We start from the raw sequence: 12,451 nt of genomic DNA on the forward strand, positions 1-12,451 counted from the left end.
AAAGAAGCCAGAAGACCAAAGAGCCGAAAATAGCACCTTTATGTAAGAGCCCTCCCCTTGTAATGAGAGGGGGGTAGCAGAGCCCGGAAAATGGGCTGAGAGGGGAGGGGAGAAAGAAGGGAGGAGGACGGGGAGCAGAGAGCCTCCTCCTGCTGGGGTGGTGCCAGGGCCACCCAAGGCCTTTTGGGTCTCCGTTCCCAGAACCATGAGTCCATCTGGCAGAGGCCAGCTCGGGTGATGGCCCCTTATGATTTCATTCCATTTTCGCCCCACAGTACCCCCAAACCAGACCTTGGGATATCTAGAACCCTGATTGGGCCAACTCAGACCAAAAAAGAAAAAAGAGTTCTCTCTGAAAGGGACAGGATTCCCTGAACCACCACAGATTTGAGGAGTAAGGGGATGAGGGAGCCACCGCCGCAGGTCCTGAGGGCATCCTGGCTCTTGTGGGGAGTCATCTGGATGACAGACTCAGACCTTGAATAGGGTTCAGCCTTCTGCTCTGTCCTTGCTGTGTGACCTTGGGCAAGTGGCCTTCCATCTCTGAGCCTCAGTCACCTCAGCTGTAGAACTGATGGGAAAGGGTCCCACCTGCCAGGATTAATTGAGCTGCCAGATCTAAACCCTCAGCTAGTCTCTGGCCTCTGTGGGTGCAGGAGGAGGCACCCCCACCCCAGCAGCTGGGGCTGAGAGGGGGATGGGAAGGAGGCCAAGACGCTCCGGCCCCTGCGTGAGTGCTGACCTTGATCCTCTTCTCGAAGCCTGTCCCGGAAGCGTTTCTGCTGACGCATCGCCCGAGTTCTTAGCCTGCTGTCTTCAGCTATTTCAGACGCACAAGGAACACGGCTCGGGGACTCGGGGCTCCTGAGCGTCTGGATTCGGCAGATGGAGTCTGGCAGGGCTGGGCTCCAAGCCGTCTGCCGTTTGCTCCACTTCAGGCCTTTCTCCCAGGGCTGGACGTCTGTCCCCGCTCCACATTCACCCTCCCACCCGTCCATCCCTGCCTTCCGTTTGGCTCCAGGATGCCATTAATAGCAGGGAGTGACTGAGGTCAGTGGCCAGCCATGGCTGTGTTCTCTCTTGTTTCAGAGCGGGTCCTCCTCATGGAGGCCCTTGGTTCCTACAGCATCCAATTCTGGGGTCCCGGTAAGGTTGCATGGGCTTTAGGGTCACCCCGATGTGGGTTAGAAACCTAATCTGCTGTAGAATAGGTCTGTTGCCTTGGATAAGTCACTGCTCTCTCTGAGCTTAAGTGTAAAAGTTGTGAGCCAGGACAATCAGAGTGCCTACCTTAGAGGATCATAAGGATAATCAATGAGACCACGTAAATAAAATGCCCAGCAGGGGTCTAGCATGCAGCAAGGCCCTCCACAGTTTGGAGTCCTCCCATGCCCTTTGTAAAAGGAAGTCACACCCCCCTGTGGAGCTGGGCAAAGACATGCTTGTGTTATCAGACTGGGTCTTTCCTTGCCCCCTTCCCTTTGGCCCTATCACAACGCCAGCTTCCATCAGTGACTCCAGACAAGAGTTTGTGGGCAGCTCCTGTGTGCATGGCCCTCTGGTGGGTGTTGGGAACACGCTGACCTGCTCATCTTTTATCCCCATGAACTTTCCTCATAAGTCAAGGCTGCCTGTTAAATGCTTGGTTGATCCACTAAATGCGTGTTCAAAGCTCCTGATACCAGAACAGGACAGAATCCCATATCTTTGGTCCAACCGTGGACTGTCATCTAAGCCCCCAGGGTGTCTGCAGGCTGAGTTTGGGGGCAGGTGGCAGTAGCTAGCTACATTTCAGGTGATGGAGGCCCCTCTCGTCCTTGCTATAGGCACCGCCCAGGTCTCTGACCTCTTGGGGCCTCCTGCTGAGGCCAGGGCAGTGACTGCCCAGTCTTGGGAAGTCATTGCGTGTAACCTGCCTTGCCAATCACCTTCACCCTAGATGGCTTGCGTTGCCCGGGCGGATTGACTCCTGGGAGCACTGGACACACGACGGTTTGGGGGGAGGGGGTGTATCGGAGGACCACTGTTTCTTTCCATCGACGTGTTCACCTAGGCCAGGGCACGCTGGACAGCCATTCAGGTCCCGGGGCAGGTTTATAAGATCCCAGGTTTCTAGTGTGACAGTCGCCTCCCTTCAGATACTGTGCCGGGCTCTGTTTGAGTATTTTTCGGGTGTTAATGCATCAACTCCATGAGGGAGGGACTGGTATTTCCCCATTTTACAGATGAGGAAACTGAGGCACAGAGCAGTCCAGTGGGTTGAGTGGCAGAGCTGGGAGTGATCTCAGAGAAGCCAGAACTGGTGCCTCTGATCAAGGTGGGAAGGAGCAGCCCTCCCCTCCCCAAGGGTCCCCCTGTCCTCGTGTCATTGAGGCCGTCAGGAACATCTTCCTGTGGAGCGGTGTGTGAGAGATGAGGGTGGGGAGCGCAGGAGATGTCAGGATGTTTGCACAAGCCTCAGTTTTGCTGGTAAAAGGCAGTTGACCTGGCCTGACACTGCCCCAGAGGCGTCACAAGACCAGATGAGGCGCCCTGGTGAGAAAGGCTCATGGCTGGGAGGACAGAGCATCTTGTTGGCTGGTGGGTTCCCATGGTGCCTGCCCAGAATACTCAAGGCTTCAGGAGGCTTATTTGAGATGGGGATTGGTACAGAGTGACCTGGCAGCCTCTGCTCTGGGGGTATGGAGTCAGGGGGCTCCTCCAGTCCCCCCACACCTTCACTCTCGTCATGCCTTCACCTTCATTCAAACCATCATCACTGCTCTCCGCGACCTACTGTAGCAGCCTGGCTCAATTCTCTGTCTACTCGGGCCTCCTCCCCATGACAGCCAGAGTTATTGATTAATTCATTCACCCATCGATTCATTCATGGATTAATTAATTTGCTCAGTAAATATTTACCAAGCAGTCGCTGTCCTGAATACTGCAGATCCAGTAGGGCCCAGGTTGTCACAAGTCCTGCCTTTGAGGAGTTATCCTAGTAGGAAGAGTCACAGTGAGCAAATTAATAGTACCCCACCAGGTGGTGACAAATCTTACACAGAAAAATGGAGCAGGGTCAAGGGTTACACAGAGGTGTCGGGGGTGGAGGGGGTGCTGTTTGTAACAGGTCTGGTCAAAGAGAGCCTCACCAGAGTCTAAAATGAGGGAATGAGCCAGGAGTGCTATATGCAGGCAGAGCAGTGAGTGCAAAGGCCCTGAGGCAGGAACCGTCCCATCCTGCTGCAAGAGCAGCACTGTGCCCAGTGAATGCAGAGTTTGGAATTTCCTCCACTTAAGGTGGAAAGAGCCTCGAGGGTTATGAGCTGGCGTGAGACATCATCTGACTTCAAGATTACATCCTGGCTGCTGGGTAAGGGACAGTGATCTGTGCAAAGGAGAAAAATAAAGCAGGGCAGGGGTGAAGGCTGTGAGTTTAGGTGGGGTTGTCAGAGTAGATCTTTTTGAGGAGGTGATATTTGAGTAATATTTGAGTAAGGCCTTGAAGGAGGTGAACAAACAGGGCTCACTTTGTGGATAGTTCTGGGGAAGAATGTTCCAGACAGAAGGAAGAGCCAGTATAAAGGCCCTGACATGCTGGCGCAGCTCTAGTGTGACTCGAAGGGAAGTGAGCAGAGGGGATCTTCTTAGAAGGCAGACATGACTACATCTCCATGGCAACCCACTGTCCCCAGGCTTAGGTCTAAGCAGCTCTTGACTGCTGGAGAACTGCTGAAGATTCTCAATCATCCTCTATCCTCCCAGCTTTATGCACACCCCTCCCTCTGAAACACCCACCATTCTTTCCTTTGCCCAGCTTTAACCCATGCTGCCTCCTCCAGGAAGACTTCCTAGATAACTCTTCCTTAGCTGCATTATATAACTGTGTTTCCTCACCCTGTGCAGCCTCCTCCTGGCTTATTTGTGTCGACCCCACTGTCTCTAGGGCTTCCCAGGTGGGGCAACGGTAAATCTGCCTGCCAATGCAGGAGATACAAGAGACTCGAGTTTGATCCCTGAATTGGGAAGATCCCCTGGAGTAGGACACAGCAACCCACTCCAGTCTTCTTGCCTGGAAAATTCCATGGGCAGAGGAGCCTGGCGAGTTACAGTCCTGGGGGTCACGAAGAGTCGTACACGGCTGAGCCGCTCAGCGTGCACGCCGTCTCTGAGCTACTGAAGGCAGGGGAGGTGTGTGACCTCCTCTGAGTCCCCAGGCCCTCAGTCAGGAGCGCTGAGACTGCTCAGTAGTCATCCCTGAACTTGAGACTTGAGCTGGGTGGTGGTCAGGGAAGCCTGTTGCCATCCTGGGCCCTGCGGGGTGGATAGAAGTGACTGCGGAGCCCTCAGGAGCCCCCTCAGGAGTTTAAAGAAGAGCTCTGCTCAACCTCCTGGTGTGGGGTGTCTAGCCATGGCCTCACGGCAGCTCAGTGTCACTTGAGGAAGCATTAGGCGTCTGGTAAGTTAGGAGGAGAAGGAAGAAATGAGCATCTTTGCAAAATAAGCGCCACTGAAACCTTAACCCTTTCCCCCTCCCCCAGGATATATCATTAAAACTCATAAAATTGAAAAAGAGAGAGAGGGACTTGCCTGGTGGTCCAGTGGTTAAGAATCTGCCTTCTGGTGTAGGGGACGCGGGTTCAATCCCTGTTCAGGAAACTAAAATGTCACATGCCTGCCAGGGAGCAACTAGATGTCTGGGCACAACAATGAAAGATCCCGCAGGCGACAGCTAAGACCCAGTGCAGCCAGAATAAACGGGTAACCAATTAATTAAAAAAGAGAGCTAGAGACCTTCCCCATCCGCCCCTCATTTGCCATTTTCACACCTCCATGGGGGTTCTGGCAGGAATCATGGAGACAGAGCCCTCGGGTTGAGGAGCCGAGCCTGTTGAGCATGGGCCGAGCTTCAGGGATTGCCAGTCAAGGCCAGAGCCCACCTCGCAACGTTTCCACGTAGCTCTGGGGAGGCCTGGAAAGTCTCCAAGAAATTGAACTCCTTGAAATTGATTTCAAAATGAATGGCAGGAAAATCAACATTCGTTTTACCATGTAAGTTCCCACGGAGTGGGGCACGTCAGGAAACACGGAAGCCCCGTGAAGGTGTCTTAGGGCCCGCAGAGTTCTGTGTCCTAGAGAGCAAAGTGGTTCCCCTCTCAATGTGTGTTTGCTCACGGGGCTTCCTTCTCTGCTCTAGAACACTCTGGACCTGGAGGAGACCGGGGAGGCCGTCCAGGGCAATGTGAACACTCTCTCGGACGTTTCTCTGGTGAGACCCCTCTCTGGAAAGACCCTTTCATTGTGTTTTGCCCCTCCTGGGTCTGCCTGAGGCCCCTGGGGGCTGGCTCCCTGGTGAGACCACCGGGAGGGGACTGAGGCTCTCAGCTAGTTGCAGGGCTTTGAGGCAGGGCGGTCAGGCTGTTTGACTGTTTGCTGAGTTGGTGCTCCTTGTGATATGCTATCTGAACGCTATCATAGCAAGGACTGAAGCATGACATGTGTGACGACAGCTCCTCCAGGAGGCCCAATGACTGCGTCGGGAGACGGGGAGAAACGTGACCTCACGCCCGTGCACACTCAGCAGCAGTCCGGGCAGTCTCGCTTTGTGATCCGACCCACGTGGCTTTCGAATGGCCTGGGCTCTGAAGCCAGACAGCCCGGGCCCAAATCCCGCCCTGTGCTGCTGACTGTGTGACTTTGGGCAAGTTTCTCAACTTCTCTGTGCTTCGGTTTTCCCATCTGTAAAATGGGGTGTAATAATAGTGTACCACCCCATAAGCCTATGACAAGGTTAATCTAAGTAAAGCGTTGGGGACAGTGCCTGCCTGGCCATCAGAGCCATGCCAGTGTTGGATGCTGGCATAGGGAGGGGGCATAGTGACGACAGAATCTGCCACTCACCAAGCACCTGCTGGATCTCAGGCCCCTGGCTAGTGCAACACACGCGCTACTCCTCACCTCCCCACGGTTCTGCTGAGTAGGTCGTTTCCTCCATGGCCCCGAGGTGCATTCAGAGAAGTGCTGTGCCCTGCCCAGGACCAACAGCACCCAGTCCTATCACACCTCCTGTCACACCTCCAGGCTCCAGGAGCCTGTCACACCTCCAGGCTCCAGAAGCCATGATAATCCCCTAAAGAGAAAAGCCAAAGTTTTCATCTCTGCATCCCACCTCTAATTAAGTCCCGTTCCCTGTGACAAGCCCTGGCCGATGCCAAGAAGTTCAGTTCCCGAAGGTAACGATGCCATCCCCAGAGACACCCGCCAGGATCCTGATGCTTATCAGCTGCTCAGATGCTAGGAGAAGTTTTCCACTCAGGTGTTGCATTATTCAGAGCAGCGTGGCCAGGAGCTGATAGAGCAAGGACGGAATTCCAGCCAGGGTCCGGTGCACCAGGGCTGACAGGTCTCCCCTCTAACGGCCGCAATGGGGTCTGACTCCTTCTACTCCTGTTGGGTCTTTTGGCAGGATGATGTCAAGTTCACCTCCAAGGGGCTGCCTAGCTACAAGCCACCGCCGCCCCCACCCCCTCTGACCCAAGGCCACGACCACCTCCTCATCCAGCCGAGGAAGCCGGGCAGAGAGGACCTCCAGCCGCCTTCCTCCGCATCTTCCCACTCGGGCATCGTCTTCTCGGCTCCGCGGAACTGCAGCCCGCCAGCGGGCACCGCTCCTGTGCCGGAGGCCCCCACAGCACAGGACTCACCCTCCTCCCCCCTCTATGCCTCCATCTCCCCAGCCAACCCGGGCTGCAAGAGGCCGCTGGACACCCACCTGGCCCTGGTCAACCAGCACCCCATCGGCCCCTTCCCGCGGGTCCAGTCACCCCCGCACCTGAAAAGTCCCCCTGCAGAGGCCACGCTGGCCGGTGGCGGCCTTCCCCCATCCTCCCCCTCTGGCCGCCCGGACCAGGCGGGCACGAACCAGCATTTTGTCCTGGTGGAGGTGCACCGCCCGGACAGCGAGCCGGATGTGAATGAAGTGAGGGCGCTGCCCCAGACACGCAGTGAGTACCGCAGGCCCCACTGGGCTGGGCTTGGGGGGGCTGCTGCATCCCCTTAGGGGTGCCCCACTGGGGGATTGATCTGCCCATTGACACAGCTCAGGTGGGACCAGGTACTCACCCAGTGGGAGGCCTCTGAACCCAGTCCTCCCCCATTAAGGGTCAGGGGAGCTGGTGAACAGGGTCCTGAGCCCGCCCCGAGGGACTTTGGAGGCAGAGGCTGCAATGTGAGTCCCAGCTGTCACTGGCTGTCTGACTGTGGACGGGCTGCTGGGCCGTCCATGGGGGCTGGAGGGAACAGCAGCAGTTCTGCCAGCTGGCTGTGAGGGTGGGATTTCTGCTCTAGGATCCCCAGAGCTGGTCACCCTGCACCCACCTACCAGTCCCCCCAAGAAGACTGAGCCTATTCAGGGCAGGGGTGACTTTTGTGATCTCTGTCCCCCAGAGCTGATGCCGAGGGACAAGTGGACATTGAAATTGTCACCTCTGGACTCCTGGAGGTCTCCTGACTTGGGGCTGCAGGGTCAGAGCGCAGGGTCCACCTTCCAGACACCTGGGAGGCCAGCCCGGGGCTGTAGCCCTGAGGTTTTCAGCGGCTGTCCAGCTGGGGAGGTGGCGGGAAGGGAGAGCTGGTCTCCACCATGTAAGCTGAGTCCACCGCGAGGCCTGCGTCCCCTCCCTCCTGGTCGTGAGTCGGGTCCGTTTTGTTGGATTCTGCTGCCATCTCGTGGCTAAGGTGACACGTCGGACCGCCGTGGCCAAGGAGGGTGGGTGGCCAACCAGGTCAGGGAAGTTTACTGGCGCCTGCGGTATGCAAGTAGGGGACGGGCTGGGATGCAGAAGGCGGGGTCCCCGCATTCAGTAGCTCCCTGAGGAAAGGCTGCTAAGGCAGGATGTGGTGAGGGAAACCTGAGCTGTCAGAGAGATGGCTCTGGACCTGGCTCTGAGCCGGACACACATGATAATAAAGCTGACAGGTGTATAGCACTCTCCGTGAGCCAAGAACACTGTTCTTGGGAACTTCCGTGTGTCAGTAACTCACCCAGTTCTCTCAACAGCTCTGTGATGCCGGCACTGTTATTACCCCCAATTTACAGACGGAAGAGGCTGAGACACAGTACTTGTGGAGCCAGGCAGGCTAGCATAAGCCTGTTCACCCCATACGTCGTGTTTGTTAGTGCTTATGATAGTCCATGGGATAGGCATCGTTGCCCCTGGGTTGGAACCAGAACATGGGGGTTCAGGGAGGCTGTGTAGCTCACCCAGGATTGCACAACTGGTCAGAGGGGATTCAGACCCCACCTGCCAGACTCCAGAGTGTCTCAAACTCGGGGGCCAAGCCGTTACATACCTAGTGGAGTGGCTTGGGTTTGACTGTTGCACCAGAGGGCATGTGCTCACCCCTTAGTTCAGGCCAGGTGGAGTCAGCAAGGGCACAGACCAGGCATGGCAGACCTTCCTTTTTTTTTTTCCTTCAGACCTTCCTTTCTTTTCCCAAGAAGCTTAGAATTCCATTTTTATGTGAAATCTAATTTAAAGTGTTGGTCCATCATTAAATATTGAGAACACTAAGAGTTAAAACCAACAAACAAACCCATATATGTGGGCTGGATTTGCCTCTTGACCTTTTTTTTTAAAAAAACCATCTTGCCAGAGGCTGTCAAGGCAGACATCCTGGAAGTGGCAGCCTTGGGGCCAGACCCAGTCGGAAGGGCAGGTCTAAGCAGGTGGCGGGTGGCAGGGAGTCTGCCCAGGGACTTCCCCACCCAGCCTTCTAGCCTGCCCCTCAGCTCCTGCAGGAAGCCGTTACTGACCCCAGCTCTACACACCCCTCTCCTCCTGTTCCCACCCCCAGCCGCCTCCACGCTCTCCCAGCTCTCAGATAGCGGGCAGACACTGAGCGAGGACAGCGGTGTGGACGCCGGCGAGGCGGAGGCCAGCGCCCCGGGCCGAGGCAGACAGAACGCGTCCACCAAGAGCAGGAGTAGCAAGGAGACACCTCGGAACGAGAGGACCCCCGAGGGGGCCACCAAACCCGTAAGTGAGACGGGGGGTGTGCAGAAGGCAGGCGGGGGGATGTCTGGCTGGGGGTGAACAACAGGAAGTCCTGACCAGGGTTCAGCTTGACAAGTGACCACAGGGAAGTACTGAGCTCCGCCGTCACTGGGCGGATGCGGGTGTCCGGAGAGACCTCTGTGTTCAGAGTCTGAAGGCCACCCCTTTGCCACTGAGGCAGACATGCCAGTTGCTGGAGGTTGTTCTCACGGATCGTTAAGCTCCCTTCCAGTGTAGGGTGGTGGTAAGGCATTCAGGCCAGATTCAAGGCCTGATGCTTCCTCCAGCGGCCTTGGGACAGCTGCTTAACCTCCTGAGCCTCAGGATTAGACAAGCTGGGAGCACCAGGTGCTCAGTGCTGACACACAGCAGGCTCCCAGCAAAGGGCTGGAGTCTGCACCCTGCTGACCCAAGGGCCTGTCGTGGCCAGGCCAGCCCCGGGCCAGGTCCACCCACCAAGAAGGCCTGCCACTAACTTCCTTCCTCATACCTGCAGCCCGGGCTCTTAGAGCCCACGTCCACCCTCATCCGCGTGAAGAAAAGTGCGGCCACCCTGGGCATCGCCATCGAGGGTGGTGCCAACACCCGCCAGCCCCTGCCTAGGATCGTCACGATTCAGGTACGTCCCCCCATCGCTCCCTACCCATGAGGGTCCCTCTCTCAGCATCCCCAGGGGTTTGCCATGCCCACAGGCAGCCCCAGGCTCATAGCACCTTGGCTCTCCCCGAGCCTCGGTTTTCCTCATCAGGGCTGTGGACACACAGATCGTGGCTCCCTGGGTGGCAGTGATGGGCAGTGAAGGCCGGCCCTGGGGTCCCCGGTGCCTATGCCCTGCATCTCACTCCTGCAGCGAGGCGGCTCAGCCCACAACTGCGGGCAGCTCAAGGTGGGGCACGTGATCCTGGAAGTGAACGGGCTGACGCTTCGGGGCAAGGAGCACCGGGAGGCCGCGCGCATCATCGCGGAGGCCTTCAAGACCAAGGAGCGAGACTACATCGACTTTCTGGTCACCGAGTTCAACGTGCTGCTCTAGGGGCCAAGGCCCGCGGGCCTGCCACCGCTGCCCAGCCCCCAGCCCTGTTCCCTCCTCCCTCCTGGCACTGCTGAGCTCCTTCGGGGGCTGGAGCTGCATGGCCAGGGAAACAGGAAGACATCCCCCCTCCACTCCGCACTGGCCCATTGGACCAGAACCGGGAGAAGAGAGCTGGGCGAGGCAAACAGAAGGTCAGGTCAGGGTCTGATGCAATCGTGGTATACAGTAGGCGCTCAATACAAGCGTGAAACCTCAGGAAGAGGAGAAAGGGGAAGGGTGGAGCACCTGTGTCTTCACCTGCAGCCTCCCAGGGCCTGTAACTCTGAGTTGAGTGCTCCCTGGCCTATCCCCAGATGCTGGAGTCTTTGTCTGGAATGAAGTCACAGAAGAATTCGTGGACACGGCCCCCAACCCGGGGGGCATCTTGCGGGACCTTCAGTGCCACAAATAAGCATCGAGCACCCCCATTCACACCCCCGTTCCTCCTAGCTCCTCATCCCCCATGATATTTATTATTTATTTCCATCCCACATCCCTGGGGATTACAAGACCCCAGCTTCTCACTGCACCCCCCAGCCTATCCCAGAGGCCTTGCAGGTGACCAGTGATGTCAATGTATTTATATACAGAGCTTATGACTTTAATTTTTCAATAAAGAGATCTGAACAAGATTAGGATCCAGCGTGCTATGTGGCCTGTCTGTATGGCTGGGCTTGATGTGGAGAGAGGGGTGGGTACCCAGGGCATCACATCTTCCCTGGCCTCCCATGGCTCCACTTGGGTCACACAAAGGGTGATGCAGGGGCACTGGAGTGACACCCACGTCTTGGAACACCTTCCCTGAAGGTTATAGATAACATCTGTAGATCAAAATGCACAGGTGTATATAGGTTTAATAATGCTGTACCCCTGAAACTTATATTAGAGTATTTAAAATACACAGGTATGTTATGAGACAGAATGCACAAATGGGCATGAATGTTTTAAAACACAGAAAGGGGCTTCGCTGGTGGCTCAGTGGTAAAGAATCTGCCCGCCAATGCAGGAGACTAAGGAAGGGTTCAACCCCTGGTCCAGGAAGTTGCCACATGCCTCAGAGCAACTAAGCGTGTGAGCCACAACTATTGAGCCTGAGCTCTAGAGCCCAGGACCCGCAACCACTGAGCCCTTGCAGCCTAAAGCCCACGCTCCACAATAAGAGAGACTGCCACGAAGAGCAGCCACTGCTGGCCGAAACTACAGAAAAGCCTGCGCGGCAGTGAAGACCCAGTGCGACCAAAAATAACTAAATAAAATCGTAAACACGCGCACACACACAGAGGTGGCCTATCTTAGGACGGATCCCAGAAACTGGCTCTGAGACGAGGATGTGTGTGCAGGTGACTCACCGAAGCAGTGTGCAGGGAGGCTGGTAAAGCAGCGGGTGAATCAGGAGCGAAGGTGAGGAATGCAAGCAGGATGTGATTTCAGGCGGAGTCCTGGGAGGACAGCTGCAGCCTGATCCCACGGGGGACACTGGAGTGCAAGTTCCACTTAGAGTTGTCTCCGCTCAGGGCAAGGGGACAGGGCCTTCAAGTTGTCAGTCTTTAGACAAGGTCTGGGGACAGGGAAGAGGCGGTGACTTCCCAGTCGCTTCCTACCTGTGCGCATGAAGCTGGTGCAGGAGCCAAAGGCAGTGGGTATTAGAAGCAAAAACATGTGAAGGGGGCAGAGGGGAGGGGCCGTACTACCAGCCCCGGTGCCCACTTCCTCCATCCCCAGGCTTTCTCTGCAGAAAGAAGAGTTTGAAAAGTCCTGCTTTGTCCAGCCGTGTCCAGGGATCTGCCAGAAATGGGTTGGGGGTGGTTGATCCCACAGACTTTTATCAGATCTTGCTCTTAGCTGCTCGTGTCCCCTCCCCAGCTTAAGGAGATCACCTGAGGCCAGAGCCCTGGCTTCCACTTGACCTCTGAAGCCGCCAGTATCCCCCCAAACCCCAGCGCTTCCCATGGGACTCTGTATGCTCCTCTCCAGTTCTGGTACCCCTGCAAGAAGGGCTTCGTCAGGCCCCAGATCTCCTGGCATCAAATTCCACATCCTGTGTGGTCACGGGCAGGTGATTTCACCTTTCTGAACCCGAGTTCCTAGTCTAGAAAATGGGTGAGGTAGGCTGAGTAACGGCTCCCAGAGATTCCTGTTACGTGTGAACGTTACTTTCTGTGGCAAAGAGAGATGTGCTTATTTAGGGCATTTAAACAGAGAGGTTATCCTCGATCGTCTGGGTGGGCCCCATGTAATCAGAAGGGTCCTCGTAAGAGGGAGGCAGAGGGAGATTTGACATAGGACAGGAAAGGTGTTGTGATGATGGAAGCATAGGTTGCAGTGATGAAGTTCGAAGATGGAG

The 12,451-nt window shown here is 56.2% G+C and overlaps 1 protein-coding gene across 2 annotated transcripts in view; it reads left to right on the top strand.

The window, feature by feature from the left end:
• WHRN (whirlin) overlaps window positions 1-10,745 on the top strand; it is an 86,208-nt gene extending 75,463 nt beyond the window's left edge. For both annotated transcript variants that reach the window (XM_070459235.1, XM_070459236.1), the window contains 5 exons: window positions 5,177-5,248; window positions 6,446-6,983; window positions 8,836-9,017; window positions 9,532-9,654; window positions 9,886-10,745. In XM_070459235.1, coding sequence (XP_070315336.1) covers window positions 5,177-5,248; window positions 6,446-6,983; window positions 8,836-9,017; window positions 9,532-9,654; window positions 9,886-10,068 — 1,098 coding nt within the window. In that variant the 3' untranslated portion in view covers window positions 10,069-10,745. The remainder of the gene's footprint in view (window positions 1-5,176; window positions 5,249-6,445; window positions 6,984-8,835; window positions 9,018-9,531; window positions 9,655-9,885) is intronic.
• The last annotated feature ends 1,706 nt before the right edge of the window (window positions 10,746-12,451 follow it).

This window comes from Odocoileus virginianus, chromosome 31 (genome assembly GCF_023699985.2).
Source record: "Odocoileus virginianus isolate 20LAN1187 ecotype Illinois chromosome 31, Ovbor_1.2, whole genome shotgun sequence".
NCBI classification, from domain to species: Eukaryota; Metazoa; Chordata; class Mammalia; order Artiodactyla; family Cervidae; genus Odocoileus; species Odocoileus virginianus.